This window comes from Periplaneta americana, chromosome 13 (genome assembly GCF_040183065.1).
Source record: "Periplaneta americana isolate PAMFEO1 chromosome 13, P.americana_PAMFEO1_priV1, whole genome shotgun sequence".
NCBI lineage: Eukaryota > Metazoa > Arthropoda > Insecta > Blattodea > Blattidae > Periplaneta > Periplaneta americana.
This window is the reverse complement of record NC_091129.1, coordinates 79,841,149-79,864,412: the sequence shown is the minus strand read 5'-3', so window position 1 is coordinate 79,864,412 and position 23,264 is coordinate 79,841,149. Positions and strand designations below refer to the sequence as shown.

Genomic DNA, 23,264 nt, shown 5'->3' with positions numbered 1-23,264 from the left:
ACAACGCCTACTGACTTTAATGTCATGTCCAGTGGAAATTTACATATTCCTTGATTACAAAAAACAAATAAATCAAAGCCCGACAATACATCTTAAGCAATCAACATGGTCAGTTAGTATTTGTGTTTATTTAAATTTTAAAGTCCGCACTCTATACACCACTTAGTGAACTTTGAGTACAGATTACTATTTCCTTTATTTGCATACATATGACACGAGGTTTTGTAATGCGCTCTTATTTGTTTACAGCGCTCTGTTAACTTTTGAACCTTTATACTTTTCTTAAGATTTCCGCAGTAGTTCAAAACACAGCACTTATAGCTGCAAAGCTCGAGGTCTGTTTTCGAACTCCCTCGTACAGAATTTGATATTCATATCTTTGCGTGTGAATCCCTTACCTTGTACTTGATATGAGGCGTCTAGAATCAAAACCCTCCAAGTCCATAACACAAAATTGGTGGGAAAATGGAAAAAACTGTTTCCATATAAATAAACATTCTTGGGATATAAACAATGCTTTTATCAAGTATTTTATTATCATTAGATACGTTCAAACAAATTACAGGATTGCCCCTTCATTAAAACTAACAAATTCGTGAGGTTAAATTAGCACCTAACTGATTTTGAAACTGAAATGTGTATTTGGAGGCTTTTGAAAGTAAGAGAATTAGTTCTAAGCATAAAAATGAGAGAAAAGGAAAACATTTTAACTTCAACCTTACAAATTATATAGGCAATGAAACCCAGACATGAAGTACGATTATGCACATGCTTTAAACATAATAGCAGTATAAATTTGAATATATGTTGCACTTTTTAAGTTCATACAAATTTTACACAATATTGTCACATTCCTCTTCCTCCAGATTAACAGTTTCTTCTTCGTCTTCTTATTCTTCACGTTCAATTCTATTGTTTTTTCTTGTTACTACCTTTGCAACAACGGTGTCAGTTCTATAGTTAAACTCATCTTACACTGTTATCTGTTCTTTCAATGCAGATCGTCTTAAAATAAATCTTTTACAGGGACTGAACTTAAAATAGCAGGAGATCTTAAAATTATGTCTGGAACGGAATGGAACTTCTTTATGTCCAACAAACTTAAACTGTTGGATTTCCATTTACTGCCAACAGCATTATTACAAGCTGGTATAGCAGGAGGGCACAAGAGGAGTACCGACAAAATTATGTAATTAATTATTAATTGATAAGAACATTTTTGTAACTCACTGCTCGTTCTATCCACCATTTCACTGAATATTATTAGAGTAGAAATTAAACATAATAAGGTTTAACAAGAGCTTAACCACACAAATAATAAATCAACATCGCACAGCTGAGGAATGCTGGGTAAAGCAGTCCCACAACCTGATTGGCAGAAAGGGACTTGGAGGTTTTTGAAACTAACAATGGCCGAAATTCAGTTGGATCTAGCGGATATTGAAACTAACCCTAACTTTTGTCCAGCATTTTCAGAGAAATCCAGCGGATATTGCAGAAAAATAATGCCAGCATCGGATTGGCCATGCAAAGATACACAGAAAAATAACTTTATCTCATTTTTTTTTCTCCGAAGGACTTGGCGGGTTTTGATTCTAGACGCCTCATATATGAAGTTTCATGGATACCAAAGTGGAAAAAATTATGAAGAAAAATAGAATTTGGACTTTTACTAATGTTTATTATGTATCAGCCGACTTATGAATCGATTTTGTTTATTCTATTATATTTTGTAAATTCTTCTGAATTTCAAGTGGACACCTACATAAAATAATTATGTGAGTTATTTTTGTTCCGCGCTATATTTCCGTATTTTAAGGCTCCATGCCTCTAATTAGTATTACGGATTAAGAAATTTATTCATAAAATTCCTTGCAGTGTATGGGACCTGTGAACACCCAGTGTCGTGATAAAATTGAGTAGCTACAGTGAATGGCGATATTCAGTTTTGGAAGTCAGTTATATCGACTGCGAGAGATTATCGTGCTAATCACACGTTTCCACAGTAGCCTACTGGTTGGATGGTCGTTCACCTCTCTTGGATGTGGACGTTATCTAGGTCTTGGCCCTCCATGGCTTCTCGCCCAATGTATTTCTTTAGTTATTTCTTGAATGACAGTATTTTAGGACTTATATTTCATTAAATTTCCGGCATTTTTCTAATACTATTTTATTGAAAATTTTCAAATGAGAAATCATTTCATTAGAAACGAAATCCTAAGTTGCGTAGGTAATACAATCATTAAGTAGTATCATAGGCTTTAAAACAATAATATAAAACACAATAATAGTCTTCCCATTTATCTACTTTATATAACATTAAATGCATGAACAATTTATTTCAGCAAGTAATAATGAAACAGGAATGAAATCTTACATTTACGTTTTAATATTATTACAATTTAAATGAGTAAAGTAATCATTAAGTACTGCCATAAGTTGTAAACCAATAATATAAAAGGTAATTTTAGTTGTCCCATTCAGTCTAGTTTGGAAACATTAAATGCATGAAATATTATGACAGCAAGTAATATAGGCCTAATATTAAAATTGAAATACATTTTTGCACTTAAATTTAATTTCATTACTATTTAAATAAGTAAAATAATTATTCTAGAACACACAGGAAAATTATTTTCTAATATTGAAAAAACGTTTGGGTGTTATAATTGTTCGCAATATTAATGTTTCGCGCTTAAATAATCAATTTTACTTACATACAATGAAATAATAATCAAATGTTGTAAGTAACAACCTTCTATCATACTTCGATTTAAAAAATGGAGTAAATGTGAAGAAATTAATAAACCTGATTCATATGTGAACGGACGTAAAAATGTAATTTCTTTCTTTATACTGTTTCCCTTTTTCAATACCGACTTATACAGGGACATCATTATATTTTTTCTTCAATTTTATTGTACCTGAGTTTTTTTAGTTACTTCACTCCCACCCCCTCTACTAGTAAACTTCCAACCGTACTCCATACAGAACCAAGGCCGCGTATGCAGTCAGAGTTGCCTTACGGTCATAGTAAGCAGTACTGAGTTAGTGAGTATAGTACGTTCCAGAAATATGTTCGCGTTTTCCAGTGACGAAACAGCTTTCAATATTGAATCATATTTTCGCACAGGTACTGTCGTCCGTTTGCCTACGTCGCATCCCCCCACCCGCTTCTGTTCGCCCCTCTGTAAAGACTAGTAGCTGGGCAGTCTTAGCTCCTTTCTGAAAACATTCATTTCTGTTAGGAATTGGACGTGTACGTAATATTATACAACTGTTTAATATAACTTAAATAAAAGGGCGTCATTAAGTAATTAACTGTCGCGTGATTTTCCCCCTTTCTACGAACCTGCGACAAAACCACTTGGACGGACAGTAGATAGCATGTTTGAGTAATTTTTCTTTTCGGATCGAGCAGAAGTGAAGATTGAATTTACAGTACGTAAGATACGTTCTCTTTTATAGAGTAGGTACAGAATTAATTCAACATGAGTTACTCGTACGAAGGACGAAACTGGTAATTGGAATTAGGTACAGTAGTCTATAGTGCGATAATATGCACAAAAGAACTGAAGCTTGTAGCTAAATCAACGGCCACCATTTTCAAAAATATGTTTAAATATCCATATTATGATTATTTTTCAATTTAACTTCATTCTCTATATTGTACGCTAATGTGCTGTAAACAGTATAATATAGGCTACACTGCATAATGAATACGTCAGAATGGATAGCTCAATTCGTGAGTAAAAACACTTATTGTTAATACTGTACTGTGTTTTGATTAAACAAAAACCTAATGAAAATTAATCAAATTCAAAATTGCGATATTTCCTAGTTTACGTAAATGGATGAACTACTTTTCTTCCCCCCTATACCTAGTAAAGTGATTTGTTTGCATTTTACGCCAGTATCATCGAATTCCAGTCGTGGAAGGGGGTAAGTTAATCCAAAGGTATAGCCAGGTTAATATCAGAAATGTTAGTAAAAATAAAATGATATCCCTGTACTTCAATTGGATGTAGAGAAGGAGTAGATATCTTTGAACCTGCGTAACGCAGGTACACATTGCGAACCTCCCTAGTGAAATCCCGGTGCCGGAGAGAATGTTTCTCCGTGTCACTCGTCTTTCATCATATGATGACGCATAATATCTGCACGGAAATATCATATGTACTTCACTACACCATAATAAAATATGATATGCAAAAAATAAGCACTTAGTGATTTAAGACGGTGTTTATTCCGTCGAATCCCGGCCACTTAGTCACTCATAACGAGTGCACCTCTGCACATGTATAGACATTATGCCACTGTCATACATCTATGACGCAGTGCATGAGGGTAGGCCACTAGAGGGAACCCAAGAGGTGGAACTTAAACTGAGAGGATTCGATCCGACATCGGGATGGGAAGCGGACACGCTATCCACAGAGCCACAACGGTGGACTTTAAATATCCGTATGTTTCCGTAAACCATAATCTTATATTATATTTTTATTTTATCAATTTGTTATACTCATACTCTGGTAATAACATCACAGTGTAGTCTTACACACACACATCTGTTCTAGCTCTTTGTAAATAAACGTCTAATATGTGCAACATGCTATGAGATTTACCTGATACGATAGGTGCGTACTTATGTACCGACGGACGTTTCTGGAATGTCTTCCTTAGAAAAGTAAACTCCTATATCAAAAGACTAACAAATATGTGACTATGATGTAGCCAAACATACAGAACTCCTGATGCAATGTTGCAACAGTCAGGTTCCTTTAAGCTATGCTTTCCACCAACCTGAATCCATGCTCATGAATTAGCGAGACGTTATAGTCTGGTATATTGGTTAGTTATAATCAAGACGAAACACATAAAAGACAATTTGCACAACTGTACTTATATGAATGCTTATTTTTTCAGTGATATCGCATCGATGACATTGTTTTTCAGGTGGTGCAGGTTAGGGATTCCTTCAGCATAATAATTATTAGGACTAAATTTATTTTCATGTCAGCACGAAGAAACGTCATCACGCATTTAGAGGTGTATAAAGGTTAATTAGAATTTCCCGGTCTCTGATTGGGTCAAAAAACATGATAGAACTAACGTAGAAAGCATGTTGTAAATATTCAGATTGTCAATGTTAATACAGATAATACAATATAATATTTGTTTTATTCATTCTTATGACAAATCAATTATTAAAACAATGACATATATTTCATAACATGTAGTCATTGAGTTTTATACAAAGTAAGTTACGAACGTTTTCGCCCATTCAGGCATCTTCAGGTTCAGTGTACAATATCTCATTATTAATCTGTATGATAATTACAATATTGTACACTGAACCTGAAGATGCCTGAATGAGCGAAAACGTTCGTAACTTACTTTGTATAAAACTCAATGACTACATGTTATGAAATATATGTCATTGTTTTAATAATTGATTTGTCATAAGACTGAATAAAACAAATATTATATTGTATTATCTGTATGATAGAACTAATATTTAACCTTTTTCGGTGCATTTCGGTAAAGTCGGAAGGCTTAATTAGTCAACTTCACTCTCCTTACCTCCACGCGGAAAGCAACTGAAAGTCACCGCATTTATCTTTCGCAAGAAACACTGCTTAAGGCAGGCCTGCACAAGGTTTGCGCTCTCCGAGCCTGCTCATAGTTCATGAGTGGAATGCAGATATTAGCTGCGCTCTATATAAGGGTGGACTGAAAGAAGGGGCGATCTCGTACAAAATATACACAAAAGGAAATACAGTACTAGTAAGAGTGTTTATGAAATGAATTCCCATTCAGTGTTTGCAAAACTATCTTGGACTATTATTAATTAATATAGAAATATTTATTTTACAGAAATAATAGAAATATTATAGCTACTTAAATGTACAATATCATTTTGTTATATTTTTATTTATCAGTACATCAAAACGAGGTTTTATGCTGTTGGCAGCTGAAAGGAACAGTAACCTACTGATCGTAATGAAACATCAATTACAGATGTTCGATGTCTGCCTTTATTAAAGTTGATTATAGAAAACAGTTGCTCACAAATGAGGAGTCCACTGCAAGAATGATGGATGTCACTTTCTTGTCGAAAGTGAACCAAGACTGTCAATGCATAGCTTAAGACATATAGAATGTACATAGAGAGTTATATGGTATTAACAATGATAGTCATTGTCCAGTAATGATCGGAAAATCACAGCTAAGCGTTGAGCGCTAAGCATTTCAAACTTTCAATTGTTTCTCCTGCAAAATGTATTCCAAATGACATCCATTATTCTTGCAGTGGACTCTTCAAATATAAATGTTGAGCCAAACATAGCAATAATTTTCACATCCAGTCTGTGTAGTCGTGGATATTATTGCTAATGTTCAGTCTTGTAAAACTTATCCAGGCTAGTAGTATTACTCAAACGATCTTTAGCCCTTAGGTCACATTGAAGATCAATAAGTTCGAGCTGTAAATCGTTAAATTCTAAATGTTACGTTCCGTCTTTTAGATTCCTCCATACTGCACTGTAGCAGTAGGTAAGCAACGTGAAAAATTACTGAGAATTGGCTTACACACTGCACAGCACTAGATAACTAAGTGGTTGTTTCCCTCTCCTCTACCTATAACAAGTCTATGTCATTCTGGCGTATATTCCTCTCCGTTTCGGCGAGCGGTAAACACAGGTCTCCCGCTCGTTGAGCGCTGTTTGTGCAGGTATGGCTTAAGGGTTAATATTGAGACCAGGTTGTAAGCATACATAATTATAGAGGAGTTTATCGGGAGGAATATGGAGCATCCCTAAACTTTTCAGTTGAAATAGGCTTTTTAGCACCCGTGATGAAATGAATCGCTTGCCGAGTGTGCTGTGAGCCTAATTCGGATCCACAATTCTCCACACCATGCTTTCCTTTCTAACCGTACGAGTATCTATTGTGATGATCTCTAATATCCCCAGCATACAAGCGTTCGGGGCTACCTTGCCTCTGTAGATATTTGAGCCATCTAGAATGCATTACCACTGCCATTTACAAATTTCGGACAGAAAAGAAATACCTACTGTACCCACTTCGATGTATGGTCGATGCAACACCGACAAATACAAGTAAATAGTAATAATAATAATAATAATAATAATAATAATTATTATTATTATTATTATTATTATTATTATTATTATTATTATTATTATTATTATCCGTGGTGCCACAGCTCTTGAAAGGCCCAGACCGACCAGCCAGCTGCTGGCCTCACGTTCACATGCCGAAGCTGAGGTGGACGGTCATCCAACCAGAATGTAGGTATTGTGTGGTTAGCACGATATTCCCCCAGCCGTTATAACTAGCTTTCGCAATGTAATTTCGCTACCTATCGTAGCTCCCCAATTGCATTACGATGCTGGGTGTACACCGGTCCCATACACTGGCCGAAATTTCATGAGAAAATTTCTTCCCTACAAGGACACGAACAACTAGCGCGCAGTCCGTACCGCGAGTCCTAGGCAGGATACCTTAGACCACGACGCTACAGCGCGGGACGACAAACACAAGTAGGTGTCATTTTTTTTTTCGAAAAGAAGGTGTTTGAGAAAATGGAAAAATTATGGATATACATCTCGATTAATACTTTGTATCATTTAGGAATTAGTTATAATGGTAACTTAAATGTGTTAAAATAAAAACTAAGTTGTAAATTAGACCTATCTAGCTGACTAGTTTTGACTTTCTAGTCAACTAAGCAATTTACAACTTAGTGTTCATTTAACACATGGAATTGTTATTATAAGACATTTGTAAAATTTTTTGAATGTGTTAGTGGAATAACAGGGGAGAAAATGAGAGAAATCCAAAAAAATCTTACAACTTTCCACGATTGGTCAAATTCAAGCTTAGATCCGCGGTCTCCGAATAGCTACGCTGTATCAACTGAGTTACCAAGATGTCGAGGAATGAAATGATTCGAGGAAGAATGAATGAATACTTGTCATAATGCTACTGCCAAGGGGAGGGGGCCTAGGAAATAAGGGGAAGAGTTATTTATTAGTGTTGCAATGAGTAGTATTAATACTGAGCGAATAAGGTAATTAGGGGATAATGTTCTTTTTGTATTTATTGTGTTTTTTCTATTAGTTTGTTTTTTATTGCGTGTGTGTACGTTTTTTATGTCCTACCTTTATAGTTGAAGAGTCCACTGCAAGAATGATGGATGTCATTTGGAATACATTTGGCAGGAGAAGCGATTGAAAGTTTGAAATGCTTAGCGCTCAGATCTTAACTGTGATATTCCGATCATTACTGGACAATGACTATCAGTGTTAATGTCATGTAACTCTCTATGTACATTCTATATGTCTTAAGCTATGCATTGAAAGTCTCGGTTCATTTTCGACACAAAAGTGACATCCATCATTCTTGCAGTGGAATCTTCATTTATTATTATAAAAATATAAAAAACAAAAATATATAGATCAAATATTTATGATAAAAACGTATCTAACGCATGATTAAATGGTATTACATGTATGTATGTATATATATATATATATATATATATATATATATATATATATATATAAAACTAAACAGAAATATTTACACACAGAATAAAAAAAAAAAATCACAGGAGAAAGAGTTCGTCCGAAGGGCTGGACTCGGGAAGAGTACCCAAAACGCTCATTGCATTTTCACGTTGAATTGCAATACTTAAACGTTGACGCAAATAAGTAGTACAACGACGATCACCAGTAATGGAGATCAAAATTTGGCCGATTTGAGATATCAAAACTTTAGCGTCATGACTCCGAAGGTCTCCACAGCAAAGGAGACAAAGATATAATTGTCTAAAATATGAGCATATTTATTGACCTTCTTCTTCACGGCTAATTCAGCAGCAGATGCTGCGCGTCTGGAGGTATTCGGCAAGTGAGATGGAGCTAGAGTGTCAACGCAAGTGGAATCCCTAATATAAGATTTTCCTCTAGACCTTGGAGTTAAGGTGAGACCATCGGGTCGTTTACCATCCGCGCGACTAATACCTGGTGGTTCCAAAAGAGACGGGATGCCACAAGAAGTCAGAGACCTTTTAATGATATCATTGAGTGATTTATGTCTGGGAATGCGACCCTTACTCCTCGCACAGCTGAGTCCATAATGGCCGTAAATATCAGCAATTATTTGGATTATTATTGCAGTTTCAATAAGGAATTGAATAGAATTGTTTATAATTATATTACACTGTGTATTTTCTTTCATATCTCACACTTTTTATTTTTATTATTTTTATGAAATTTAGTATGAAGTTAGATTAGTTGTAACTGTGATAATTAATGATAACAGTAGTAATAATAATAATTGTTGTTTACTATTTTATTATTAGTAGTATTATTTTTGTTTTCCTTGAAGAAACTAAACATAGTTATAGCACGAATGGCCGTACGGGCTCGTACAAAGGATCTTGTCTACATGAGTTTGTACAATTGTGTATCAATAAGTGCACTTCATTCATTCATTCATTCATTCATTCATTCATACTGCCCTGTCAGGAAGATGAGTCCGGAGAGATGGGAAAAGAATCTGGCATATGGTGATAGGAATTCAAAGAAACCTCTAAATATTTATGTCTTAGAAGAAGATCAACTATTTTTATTGAGTGCATTTGATAGTTACAAAGTGTATGCTATTTCAACGTTTTTGTACATTGATTACGTAGGTCTTGATCTCCATTGGGCGTAGCTTATCATCATCATGTTGACACTTTTCGCCCTGCCGTTCCCGACGATCGTATTTCCATTTAAGAGTCTTCACTTCTTCGATCCACTGATTGGCAGCCAGAGGCGTCTCGCGGAATGAAGTAACGGTGAATTTCGTGAAAATATCCTGAAACAAAATTTGTTTCACTCAGAGCAGATTCAATTGCATTCAGCATTCCTTACAAATATAAAGGATATTTGGGTAACGCCTGAAAACAGTTCCCGCTTACAAACTGCGCTATTCGCAAAGTGACACGGCTTTGATTCAGGGCGTAAGCCAGACATGTCAATTGATGCCCACAGGAGCAAGCGCGCGCTTTAGATCCCAGGTGACCCTGAGCGCTTTACAGCGGAAAGGAAAGAGACAGACGAAAGAGGTAGTATATGCCGCTTGGTCGAGCTATATTCAGGGATGGCCAGCACTGATTCAATAGATAAAGGGAAGAGAACTTATTAAAACCGTATCCATGTTAATTTTTAAATTTGCCTGAGAAGTATAAGTGCATTATAAGAATGTAAGTTTTAATTTTAATGCTCATTTTTCACAAGTTTGATTTTTTATTCAAAAGAAATATTTTCTCAACTTTTCGTATAGAAAAGTGCAATTTTCAGGTATAAGCCTATTTATTTAGTAGCCTTACAGAATGTTCTCGTAAATCTAGTAACTTATACCGTATATACGTATTACTGAAGATAGTGTATTGAAAATTTTGAAAATATTCGCATGGAAATTGTTTGTAAGGAAATGAATTAACAAAGCAACTACTCTTACATCATAAGCAAAAGATACGTGCCCATGTGTTGTAAAAATGTCAGCTCTATAGCTTCAGCAGATTTCGAGAAAATTATTTAATATTCTGATGATAGGAAGCTGCTCACAAATATCACCTTAAAAGCATAATGCGATAAGAGTTTTGTTATGTAATATTAGTTACACTTAAAACAGATACAGAACCTAGGTAACTTTGCTTTGTACTGTAATATTGTTTTGATTAGTTTATTAATTACTTTTGTAAGGCTAAAGATACCATCAATATAAATTCCAATTTATCATGTCATTCTCAATCTCTTTCTTTGGAATATCACTTTCTTTATGAATGGTGTGTTTCATCTACTTAATACAGTATAATATTATACTACTATGGAATTTAAGTGAATATTCCTTCTTAACTCTCTATTACGTTATTAAGATTTAAAACACAAGTGCAATATTAAGAAATCAGTGTTAGTTCTTTTGTTTTACAGACAAAATAGGTAATATTAAACAGAAAGAAGTCATATAAAAATAACGACCTAAAATTTCATGTTCCGTTTGAAGTTTGTGCACCTCTGTTTTCTTAATCCAACAGGTTGCTTATTGATATACACAACCCTTCCTCTTTCCATACTTAGCGTTTGCTGCCCGCGCACGGCGTCAAGGTAAGAAAAATATGCTTGCTTTGACATCACTGGCGTAAGCTATTGGCAATAAAATTTCACAACTTTTACATTGCATTACATGTTTATTATTCTCTGTAATTTACATTTCACAAATTTTGAAACTATTTCTAGACAGACGCTGGATTTCACTTCTTTCGATATAATTGCAACCTAGACACATGATCCGTTTCATTCAATTTATGAACGACAGTTGTCTTAAAATTCAATTTCGTCATTTTCCAAATTTGCTGTATCTTGGATACTTCTGCCTTTTGAGTTAACTTTCTTAACGAATTCGTGAGAAATTATTTTAGCCTATAATATAATATCAATGTCATCGAGTTTCTTTTCATTTAGAACGCAATTGGTTTCTCCTTACAGTTTTTAATGACCCGATTCTCTCATTTTTCCCACTACATTATGGACTGTAGAATCAAATGATTGTTGATAGCCAGGATACATTAATATAAACGTAATTAGAACGGCAATATTTACGGTTTTCCATAATATATGTATCATTTTTAGTAGGTTATTTTATGACGCTTTATCAACAGCTTGGGTTATTTAGCGTCTGAATGAGATGAAGGTGATAATGTCGGTGAAATGAGTCCGAGGTCCAGTTACCCAGCATTTGCTCGTTGAGGGAAAACCCCGGAAAATACCTGAACGAGGTAACAATATATATATATATATATATATATATATATATATATATATATCATAAATGGAGATCCGCTATTTTCTTAATTTTTAATTTTATCATTGATTATTCATTGATTAAAGTTCTCGTTAACACTTTGTTAAAAAGGTATTTACCTTCGACAGACGGCCCGTTTCGACACTATTTGTCGTCGTCTTCAGGAGCAACACACCCCCACCCCTACCATCGACAACTGCACATCGCAGAGCCAAAATTAGCAGTGGTTCAAGAGACACTGAAGACGACGACAAATAGCGTCGAAACGGGCCGTCTGTCGAAGGTAAATACTTTTTTAACAATTTTAACACTTTTAACGTGTGACAGAGTAAATTTTATGTTTTTAATTTTATTTTTTAAATTGGTTATTTTACAACGCTTTAGCAACTAGCATCTGAATGAGATTAAGGTGATAATGTTAGTGAGATGAGTTCAGGATCCGCCACCGAAAGTTACCAAGCATCTGCTGTTGAGGGGAGAGGTACACCATTGACCTGCAAAAATTTAGTGAAATTCATTTTTTTATATATATCAGCTAACATAAAAGCTAAATGAACAAACCTTTTCATGCTTAATATGCATGCATTACACTTTATAAAACCCTATTAAGAATATTAAAATAATTACCAGTAAAAATAATATCAAATTTGCATAATTTGTTTACAATCGTAAAGTATTTACATAATAAAATATACAATTAATTAAATATCTACATCATTGTTTTATTTGAATGTTTTAAAGACCTACATCAACAACGTAGTCTAGGGTCTTTAACCTATTCCTTCAACATTTTTTTTTCTTAATCGTTACCTTCAATATTAAATTTTCTAAAATATTTGATTTAGAAAAATATGTTTCCTGAAGGAATAGGTGAAAGAACCTAGCCCATGTTGTTGATGTAGGTCTTTAGAATATTTCTGTAAAATAATCATGCAGATTTTTAATTAATATTATATTTTATTACGTAAATGCTTTACGGCTGTAAAAAATTGTGCAAATTTGATATTATTTCTACAGGTAACTATTAGCTATTTTATTATTCTGAATAGTGTTTTATAAAGTGTAAAGTTTTTATATTAAGCTTGAAAAGTTTTGTTCATTTAGCTTTTATAGTAGGTGAGATATAAAAAAAATTGTATTACATTTTTACAGGCCAATGGGATACCTCCTACCTTGGATTAGAAAAACCACAGAAAAAACCTCAACCAGATAACTTGTTCTAACCAGAACTTGAACCCGGGCCCGCTAGTTTCAGATTGGCTGTTCTTCTTTGACTCGAAATAAACTAAACTACACTGAATAGAATTCAGCTGTATACTAATGCTCTAAACTTGACATCTTTTCAGCCTATGTTATCATCTATATTAGTCAACAAAAAACCTTCCTCGTCTGCAGCCAGGGGAAATATATGCACGATTTCTTCGGAAGTCGCTTTCGATCTATAACAATAAAAGGTCTACGACATTTTCCTAAGCGAAAACTGTTTCCTGATCAACACTTCGTACTTAAAAAAGAAGAAGTTTTATATGCGAAATTAAATGTTTGTTTCTAGTGGAAAGTAATAAACAATGTGATCATTAAATCCAGTCCTAAAACCTTGAAAAGCACACCAAATTAATAGGCCATTTAATATTTAATATTTATTTATATCACTACTAATTACTAGGGCGGCCGGGTAGCTCAGTTGGTAGAGCAGCTGGCTACGGGCTGGAAGGTCCGGGGTTTGATCCCAGGTGGTGACAGGATTTTTTTCTCGTTGCCAAACTTTCAGAATGGCCCCGAGGTTCACTCAGCCTCCTATAAAATTGAGTACTGGGTCTTTCCCGGGGGTAAAAGGCTGTCAGAGCGTGGTGCCGACCACACCACCTCATTATAGTGCCGAGGTCATGGAAAGCATGCCCCCAAATGCCTTCATGGCATGTTACGGGGATACCTTTACATATACGTAAAAAAGTCATGAACACCCGTATGAGTAAAGCACGAAATTATACATCAAATTTTTAAATACGATGCACATTGAAGATTTCATATCTTCATCATGGAAATTTGGAAAGTACAGAAGAAACTTATTTCGTACAATTACAAAAGAAGAATAATAAATTATGGGACGTATAATGAAGAAATAAAGGGAAAGGTACGAAGTTAGGAACAACAATTGCCTGTTAAGAGAAAATGATACCGTAATAATAATAATAATAATAATAATAATAATAATAATAATAATAACAGTAACAACATATATTATAACAATAAACATGATGCTGATGGAGACGAATGTAAATGATGATGACGATGATGATGATGATGATGATGATGATGATGATCAAGGTATTGTCGATGACGACAATGGGATGAAGATGAAGATAATGGGATGAAGATGAAAACAATTGAATAAAAATGATGATGAAGAAAATTGCATTGCCACCAAGACGGCAGTAAGGATTGTCACAGTGGAAGGGCAATTGAGAAAATACTCTCTTCCTCGCGGTTACTCACCTTGAACGAAATATCGACGGGTTGGGAAAGCACCTCGTCTTCATTCTTCTCCATTATATGTTCCAGTCTCAACAACAAAGAATGGTTTCTCCAGGGCTCCAGGGTTAAGATTTTAATATTCAAAGGAAGACTAGTTTTGAGTCCAGAGTACTGGAAAGAAATAAGTATGTGTGATGAGTGGTGCAGTGATACTTGACATCTGTCAATTGTATCTCTTCTTAGGTTTCATCAGTATAAGAATGTTGAGAAAAATAGTAACAAAATATAAATTATACAGTGCTTTTATTTTAAAAGAGGAGGACACATTGAAAAGTACATGGTTTAACTTTCTGTTTATTTTCTTTTCAGTGGTAATATACTCGTATATTCGTACGTCGTATGTATAGACCTACTGTACGTCATAATTTCTCGTAGCAACCAAGCAAGCAATTATTTTATCGTCCAGTACATAGATTTACTGAAAATGGATGAACATAACTCCTGAAAGAGACCTGTCATACAGCAGGAGCAAACATGATGACGCTGAGTACATGTTTGACGACGGAATCATATCTATGGAATTATGGCCTCCAGGATCTCCAGATTTTTTAAGTCCAAATAACTTTTTGTGGGGCCACTTAAAACAAACTCTGTAAAAAACAATGCACACATCTTGGAAGAGTTGAACATGACATCACTGCTGTCATCTGGAATAATTAACGAACAATGAGAATGTATTGATTTGGTATACAGTAATAGCATGTTAGCTTAGCATTTCATTGTGATCCAAACATTTGATTATGCTCATTTGAAGTGTGTTCAAATACGTAAAGTGAATTGATTATGCGATAAATGCAGTGCAAAAAAGTAGGGGTAATAAGCCAAATGGGTTAAATTGCGCTGTTAGAAAAGTTGTTCCTCCTGAGATTCAAGAGCCCTCCACAACCAATTAATCTACTTATAGGAGTATATCCGTTATTAACACATTTCTTAAATAATATAAGACCTTACTCCAAGTGGCATCGTTTGGTGTAAAACAAAATACATGAAGTCAATATTATGCTAACATTTAAAGTTCAATCATAGGCTAATCATTGAATTAAAAGTCTTCTTCCAGCTGAGATTAACAATCCTCAGTTCTTACAAGTATATTTTGTTTCAGATGCTGACCAATTTTGCCTGTTTCTGTCGTACATTGTTTATAGTAAGACCGTAAGTCATTACTTTAGAAAATCGTAAAATGAATTCTGCGTCATTTTATTACGTTTCTTTTTTACAATTTCATTGTCTAAACTAGCCTTCAAAATAATAATAATTCCATTTAGCTGTATGTTCTCCAGTGGCACAGTCTTTCAATGGAATTCAACTCGGTTATAATTCCTTTCTTCGATTTTAAAATTTAATTAATATGAGTGTTGTTGCAATTAAATTTTTCCTCGAATTTCCTTTCAGATAACTCATTTTCACTTTGAAAAACCACTTTGGCTCGATCCTCAAACGATAATACAATTTTTTAATTGGACATGTTTTTACTAAAAAGCGTAAGAAATGGAACTGTTACATAAGGGAGCAAATACCGTACACGTAATCCGTGGTCACAACTCTTTACAATAAGCTGTATCTAGAAATTCGCACATTTCTAGAGGATTAAAGAATCGGATATTCAGCACCAATAATTAAAATCGTTGTCAAATTTCAATTTAGCTTTGAAAGATACAGCACAGTATTCATATCGAGTTCTCAGAATATATTTTATATATTAAACTACCGCATTGAAAAATTGTAGTAGTGTACTTTAATTTGAAATCTAGTCGTTTAAAAGGGGTAAAATTAAGATAACGGCTATTCAATGACTAGTAGGTAGTGTAGGAGAGGTATGATGCTTAACACTTTGTGTTATAGGTTTTTAAATTGGTTTTATGCAAAATTGGTCTCTAAGAGTGATGTCTTAATCGGTATGGCATAGTTGCGCCCCGCGGTCAACTGGGAGGCCTAGGCATAGCATAATTGCGTCCCGAAGAAATCATGTAGCAGAAGGGACATGGCATAGTTACGCCCCGAAGAAATCAGGTAGCAGAAGGGACATGGCATAGTTGCGCCCCGATGGGCATAGTACACACGAAAGTGATTTTCATAATATAAACAAATTACTTAAAAATATTACAGTGATAGCTGCATTGAAATCAGATAGGCCTAGCATATGATCAATTTTGCTATTCCAAATAACACTTTTTATCGATCACATACAATAAATGAACTGAATTTTTTGTGTTTGTACAACGATATCATAACTCTACTTTATAGGGTTTCGAAAATTGAAACTTAGAAACATTGTGAATTATTAACTCTTTACCCTTTTCACTAAACTTTAAATTAACCTCACTATACGCTGCAGACGGTGTGAAAATCACTAATAAAATCTCAAGATTGCTAAGGCCCCATATTCCAACGGCTCACTCATTTGAATATGTCAGTTAATGAAGTACTGCCAACTTCATGGTGTTCATTTTAACGGTATCGATAATGAATATTAAATCGAACAAGAAATCAGTAAGGTTGGTTGATCACGAGGCTCAAGTTTCCGTAGTGTCTTTTTCTCTATCTATTTCATCGGGGCGCAACTATGCCATGCTCCTTTTCACTACCTGATGGGAACGGGGCGCAACTATGCCTACAAAACAGGGACCCTTTTTTAACTGCTGCAGCTTATCTGACCGTGGGGCACAACTATGCCCTGCCCGTCTTAATAGGAGTGGTCTTTCGGAGAGGTTTCGCTGTACATGTCAATGTCCGTCACTTTACCTCCATCTTGTAGTTCTTTTGCCAGTCTCTGAAACTTGAACCTCCCGGAAGGAAGAAGAGCCAAGGCTGTAGTAGATTCTTCTGTGCCAGTAACCTCGCCCGGGCATCTAGATTCGGACTCTTGTCATCTCTGGGGCCCGCCACCAAGTAGTGGCGCCCTCTGGCCAGTAACCCTTTACCGTAAGCTGTCTCGTCCAGTTCTTCACACACTCCCTTGGCGTCGTCGTTCACAAGTCTACGGTGAAGCTGAGGAACATAATTCCAGTTAATAATACTTATACTCCATGTCTGAAATCTGTTGAGTCGGTAAGCGTATTTGGGTGAAGACGGAGAAAAGCGAATGGGCGGAGCCTAGTAGTGAGGAGGTGTGTTGCGGGCAGCATCGGCTCGCGACCGCTAAGGGCTAAGAGGAGAATGGCAGAAGGTGGCATCATGGATAAATATATAATAGGATGCGAAACTTACTGAGTTTCTCGTAACACATACTAGAGGCGCTGTTGTAGAAATTGATCTTGCTGCCATCTGTTTGGGGGAGGGGCGCTATTACATCTAGCAGCGCACCAAGTAGCGAAAAGAGTAATTACTCCATGCATTTAGCAGCGCACCTGGTGACGAAAATGTTAAACTGTGCAGAAAGTATTCCCTCCCACCCTCATCGATATTCAAAACTAACCCAATTTAAAATAAAAATGTCCCTCACAGCATATTCTACTGAAAATTCTTACCGGAGCCAACAGGAAGATAAAAGAGACGATGTGTTTTACACTACCCGATTAAAATATAACTAGACAGAGAAAAAAAATAAAGCAAAAGGTTAGATAATTGGGATTGTATTCTTTGGGTATTTATTGTACAGCGCAATGGAAAAGTCTTCAAGAACTACTTAGATAGTTCAATTTATTATATTACTGTTATTTTACAATACATTCAACAACACTATTTTTACAACGTCCATAAACATCACTGTTTAACATACACTGCTTATACACACATATCACTTTATGTTTTTTTTTTATTATGATTATTTTTAAATTTAACCTCACTCTCCATAGTGCACGCCAATGTGCTATAGACACTCCAATATACATTGCCCAATGAATACGTCCGCATGGACAGCTCAGTTCGTGAGCAAAAACACTCATTGCCAATAAAGTACTGTATTTCGATCAAACAAAAACCCAACGAAAATTATCAAACTCAAAAGCTTGATATTTCATAGTTTACGTAAATGGATGAACCACCCCTCCTCCCTCCTACACCCAGTAAAGCGATTTGTTTGTATATTACGCCATCGAACTCCAGTCATGGAAGGAGTTAGCAATCGTTGATTCAAAGGTATAGGCAGGTCAATATCAGAAATGTTAGCAAAAATAAAATAATGTCCCTGTACATTAACATCCTTGTAGTATGCATTATGTTTCGTGATCACCTTTGTGATCTATATTGAAGAGAGAAATTTATAATCGAAACTGCTTCAGTTTTCTGGGATCCACAACGAAAGAGCACAAGATCGATATCTCAAAGCATTGTGTGACAATTAGAAGCGCACAAATTCACATTCATTTATCTGTGTGTGTTTGCAATGCGTCTACTGTGTGTGTGTTTTTTTTTAAACAAAATATATATATTTCTAGGTAACGTTCTACCTTCACAATAAGAATTAAGTTACAAATTTAAAAGTATTTACACTTAGAACCTTACACTGGAAATTAAGTTAGAATATGAAGAAATGTTCTCCTTAGTGTAGGAAGATATACTGATTTACTGAATTACATTTTTTTAAGAATTAATATACATTTCTATTCATAACACGTTATCATATTTACATAATAATCGATTAATTGTGTTTCACATTTCCTATCAACTACGCAGACCTAAAAATTAGATCCTTCACTTTTTTTTTTTACACTTAAAATATATCATACATAATTATTAGCCTATTTTAATTTGTAAACAGACTTGGATAGAGTGTTTTCTTTTAGTTATACCTTCCATTTCAAGACTATAATTTGCAAACAAAATAACTTTCATTCTTTTTTATATAGAAACACCGTTTCCCTTGTGTAATTGTTACATAGTGTTCTGGATCACATCTTAGTATTTATTTTAAAATTACGACCTTGAATAAAAAGAAATTAAATTGTTATAATTGAAGCAGGTCAAGGTGGTGAACTTTTGATCGAGCGTCATTTTGATATTTATATTTTGCTTTAATATTTTCCGTTTTCAGCATTCCTATATAGTCATTTACAGTTGGTAGTTCTGTTGTTAATTGGTAATGCAGCAAACTTACTGCCAACCACACATGTACGAATACATTACTTTCTGTTGGTGGGTCGATACAAAGGAGAACCTGATTCATACCATTCACAGTCTTGATGTCTCCTATACTACACAGTCGTCGTTTTGCTTCTTCCCAAACAAACTTTGCAGGTCCACAGTTCGTTACACGATGTTTTTGTGTATCCAAAAACCCACATTTTTTGCAGGCCGGTGACGCAGTGATATTGTGGCGATATTTCTTCTCTTCCGTTGGGATAATTTCATTGATGTATTCGTATGCTGAAATCTTCCATGTGGTAGGAATGTCCGCTAGGTGAAGGTTATTCCAGATTTTGGACCATCTCTCATTCGGATATCGTTCCATTATATGTGGTGTCTGATAAGTGTCTTGCAGAATGTGCTGATATATCATTTTTGTTTGTTGCGGGCCATTTACTCCCAAAATATCTGCTGGGCATTTTTCAATCTGTTCCCAAGATTGTTTTAACAAGTGGGGTAATGTGGATGTCCTCTTTCGTAGTAATGGTGTGTGATGTTCCCAGAAATTTATATCTGCCTGGTCCCCTTTTCCTTGTAGTGCTCGCATTACGTTTCGTATAAAAAGTGCTTGACATTTCTGTTTTACGGCTGTTAGCTGCAACCCACCCTTCTTTATCGGTAGATATAATTGCGTTTTTTTAAGCTTATAGAAATACCCCTTCCATATATAATAGTTTACCGCTTTTTCCATGATGCATGAATATTTGTTAGTCATCGGCAGTACTTGCGCGATATACCATAATTTTGATAGACAAAATGCATTGACGTGCCAAATTTTCTGAAACAAATTTAGATTTCTGGTGATATTTTTAAACATTGAGGCTCGGCTGTTGGCAGTGACTTTAGACCAATTGCTTTCCACCATATCGTCAAAAGAGGTGCATACCGTTAGACCTAGTATATTTGTTTTAGCGTTAATTGGGACATTATTGATTGTTTGTTGTTGAGGCCATTTCCCAACGGGCAATAAAGTTGATTTTTGATAGTTTATTTGCGCGTTTGAGGCCTCACAATAAGTTTGCAAAATATCTGGTAGATATTCACACTCTTCAATGTCACGAAGTAGGAGGACAACGTCGTCTGCATACACTTTTATTGTAAACAATGGTGTTGGTACTCGATTTCTAGAGCGCAGTACCTGATTAGCAAGTCGTATAAATGGTTCTACACTGACTGCAAAAAGAAACATAGATAGAGGACACCCTTGTCTGACTGAGGATTTTATTGGAATTCTTTTATTAATAAACCCGTTAACTTGAATTTGAGAATGTGCCTTTGCGTATATCGCTTTAATGGTAATAATTATTTTCTGTGGTATACAGAAGTGCTGCATGACTGCGTCTAAATAATTGTGGTTCACTTTGTCGAAAGCTTTCTCAAAATCGAGTGCTACCAGTGCACCACTTTCATTTGGATGTTCTTCATAATATAAAATGGTGTCTCTGATGGCAGTGAGATTGTCTATGATGGACTTATTGGGGATGCCACATGTTTGCCCTGTTTCAAAAATATGTTCAGATATTGGTCGAAAACGATTGGCTAGAACTTTCATCAGTAATTTATAATCGGTGTTCAATAGTGTGATGGGTCTATAATCGGCTGCTGTTTTAGGAGATTTCTTCTTCGGGATGAGCGTCACCACACCGTCACTGAACCCATCAATTATATCATGAGTATTAAAAATATAGTTGAACAGTTCCAACAAATATTCTTTCATCACTATCCAATATGTTTTATAAAACTGATATGTTAGACCATCTGGACCGGGTGCTGTGTGTTTAGGCGTTGAGTCTAATGCTTTCCGGATTTCCTCTTCTGTGATTGGATGTTGCAGTTCTTCTTGCTGGATCACACTTAAGTGACGATTCACATGTTTGAGTATCTTTTGTGTTTGCTGCTGCGAAGTATTTATATTTTCATACAGAGACGTAAAGTGTTTCTCAAATTCTGTTATACATTCATTGTTTGTGTTGAGGGTTTTCCCAGCCGCCGTCTGAAGATTTGTAATGAATTTGACATGTTGTTTTTGCTTTTCTTTTACTAAGTGATAGAGGGCACATTTTTCGTCTTCGTTTATTGTTGGAACTTTCGATCGAATTACTATTCCATACATTGTCTTTTCCTGTAAAGTGCATATTGTGCGTTTAACTTGACGGATTTCTTCCCATTTATTACCTTCTGTCTTGTGGCGAGAATAAAGTTCATTCAACATCTGATAATAAAATTGAAGTGTAGCTCTACTTTCCTGTGCTCGCAGATATCCCGCAGTCTGATAGAACGACTTAATTCCGGGTTTTATAATACGAGTCCATTTCTGCATAATACTTAGAGGGGAATTTTGTACTCTGCGTTTTATATTTTCAAAATAATCATTAAAGTTCTGCTTCACATCATGCCGTTGAATTAAAGAGTGGTTTAGCTTCCAATAACTGTGTCCGTACAAAGGAGGTATTGTTTCGGTTATTGTTGACAATCGCACACAATCATGGTCGGAGAATGGAGTGGGAATTACTGTCACGTTGTATATGTCATTTGTATATGCTTCACTGATGTGAAACCGGTCAAGTCGGGACGCACTGTTCTGTCTGTGAAATGTAAACGTTACGTTGTTTCCATGCTTATTTTCCCATGTGTCCACAAGCTCTAAGTCCGTCACTAGTGTTTTTAAAACAGGCGAGGGGTTGTAACTCCCAGATTGGTCCTTGGCTTGTAGTACACAATTCCAGTCTCCTCCGAGACTATAATATTATATTATATCGATTATATCGATGTCGTAAAAAGAAGGGTAAGTCTTTACTAAGGAAGTTCTCTCGTTCATTACGATTATTAGTTCCGGATGGGAGGTACACATTCACTATGTGGGTGTCATTTAAAGTCAAGGAGGTTACTCTACCACTTGGATGTCCTTCTATATTTTTAACATTAAAACCAGCACGATAGATTATAGCAGTACCTCTATTGTTTTCTCCTGTATGAACTACAAAATCAAATTGTGGTCCTAAAAAACTAAAATTATCCATGTTTACTTCTTGTAACAGTAATACATCTATGTTATTGTCTCTAATAAATTGACTCAATGCGTTTTGCTTGGATTTACTCTGTATGCAATTTATATTTAACGTAGCATAGTTTCTTAAGATTACCATACTGAAAAAGTAAAGAACAGTGATCGCATGTAGAGTATAGTTGCTAGGAAATGTACCACCACGTTTCATGATAAATTATTTCAAGAAAAGGCTTTATTCTACGAAACACAGCCAAACTTTACGGCAGTGTTATCTCCTGGCTAGAACCCGTTTCAACCGCGTTTTCTTTCTTGGTTCCTTCTTTAGTACGACCGTATATCGCGTAAGGATGGGGTCGCGGGTTGTTCTTAATTTTACCTATTGTAGTAGTGTTCTGCGACTCTTTTTCTACTATGTTACTTGAATTTGTTATTTCTCTTTTTCGCAGCCTAGGATCTCGTATAATTTCGTGTTCTACTGTTGACTTCAGTTTTTTGTTGGGAGTTGCATCTACCTGCTGCTCCTGCACTTTGCAGTCCACAGACATTGTTGTATCTTCTTCTGCTGGATGTTTCTCCTGATGTTGAATTTTATCCTCCATGTCTTTGTATTCTGCTTTGTTATCCTGTTCTTGAGGTGTTTGCTCTACCAAGTCCTCCGTTGCCTTCAAATATTTTACGTCATTTGACTTTTCTACAGACTTGATGACGGGTGCAGGAGGCGCCGGATGTGTTTCTTCTAATTCCATTGGGTTGGGCTGTTCGTCATGTATTTGCTCCG

At 35.3% G+C, this 23,264-nt stretch overlaps 1 protein-coding gene across 1 annotated transcript in view; it reads right to left on the bottom strand.

Annotated features, from left to right (window-relative positions):
- Positions 1–9,628: 9,628 nt before the first annotated feature.
- Positions 9,629–23,264, bottom strand: part of LOC138712048 (lysosomal alpha-mannosidase-like) — a 62,806-nt gene continuing 49,170 nt past the window's right edge. The window contains exons 15-17 of the mRNA XM_069843438.1: positions 17,158–17,403; positions 14,377–14,526; positions 9,629–9,891 (exon numbers count right to left, since the gene is read on the bottom strand). Of these exons, the coding sequence (XP_069699539.1) occupies positions 9,697–9,891; positions 14,377–14,526; positions 17,158–17,403 (591 nt within the window). The 3' untranslated portion in view covers positions 9,629–9,696. The remainder of the gene's footprint in view (positions 9,892–14,376; positions 14,527–17,157; positions 17,404–23,264) is intronic.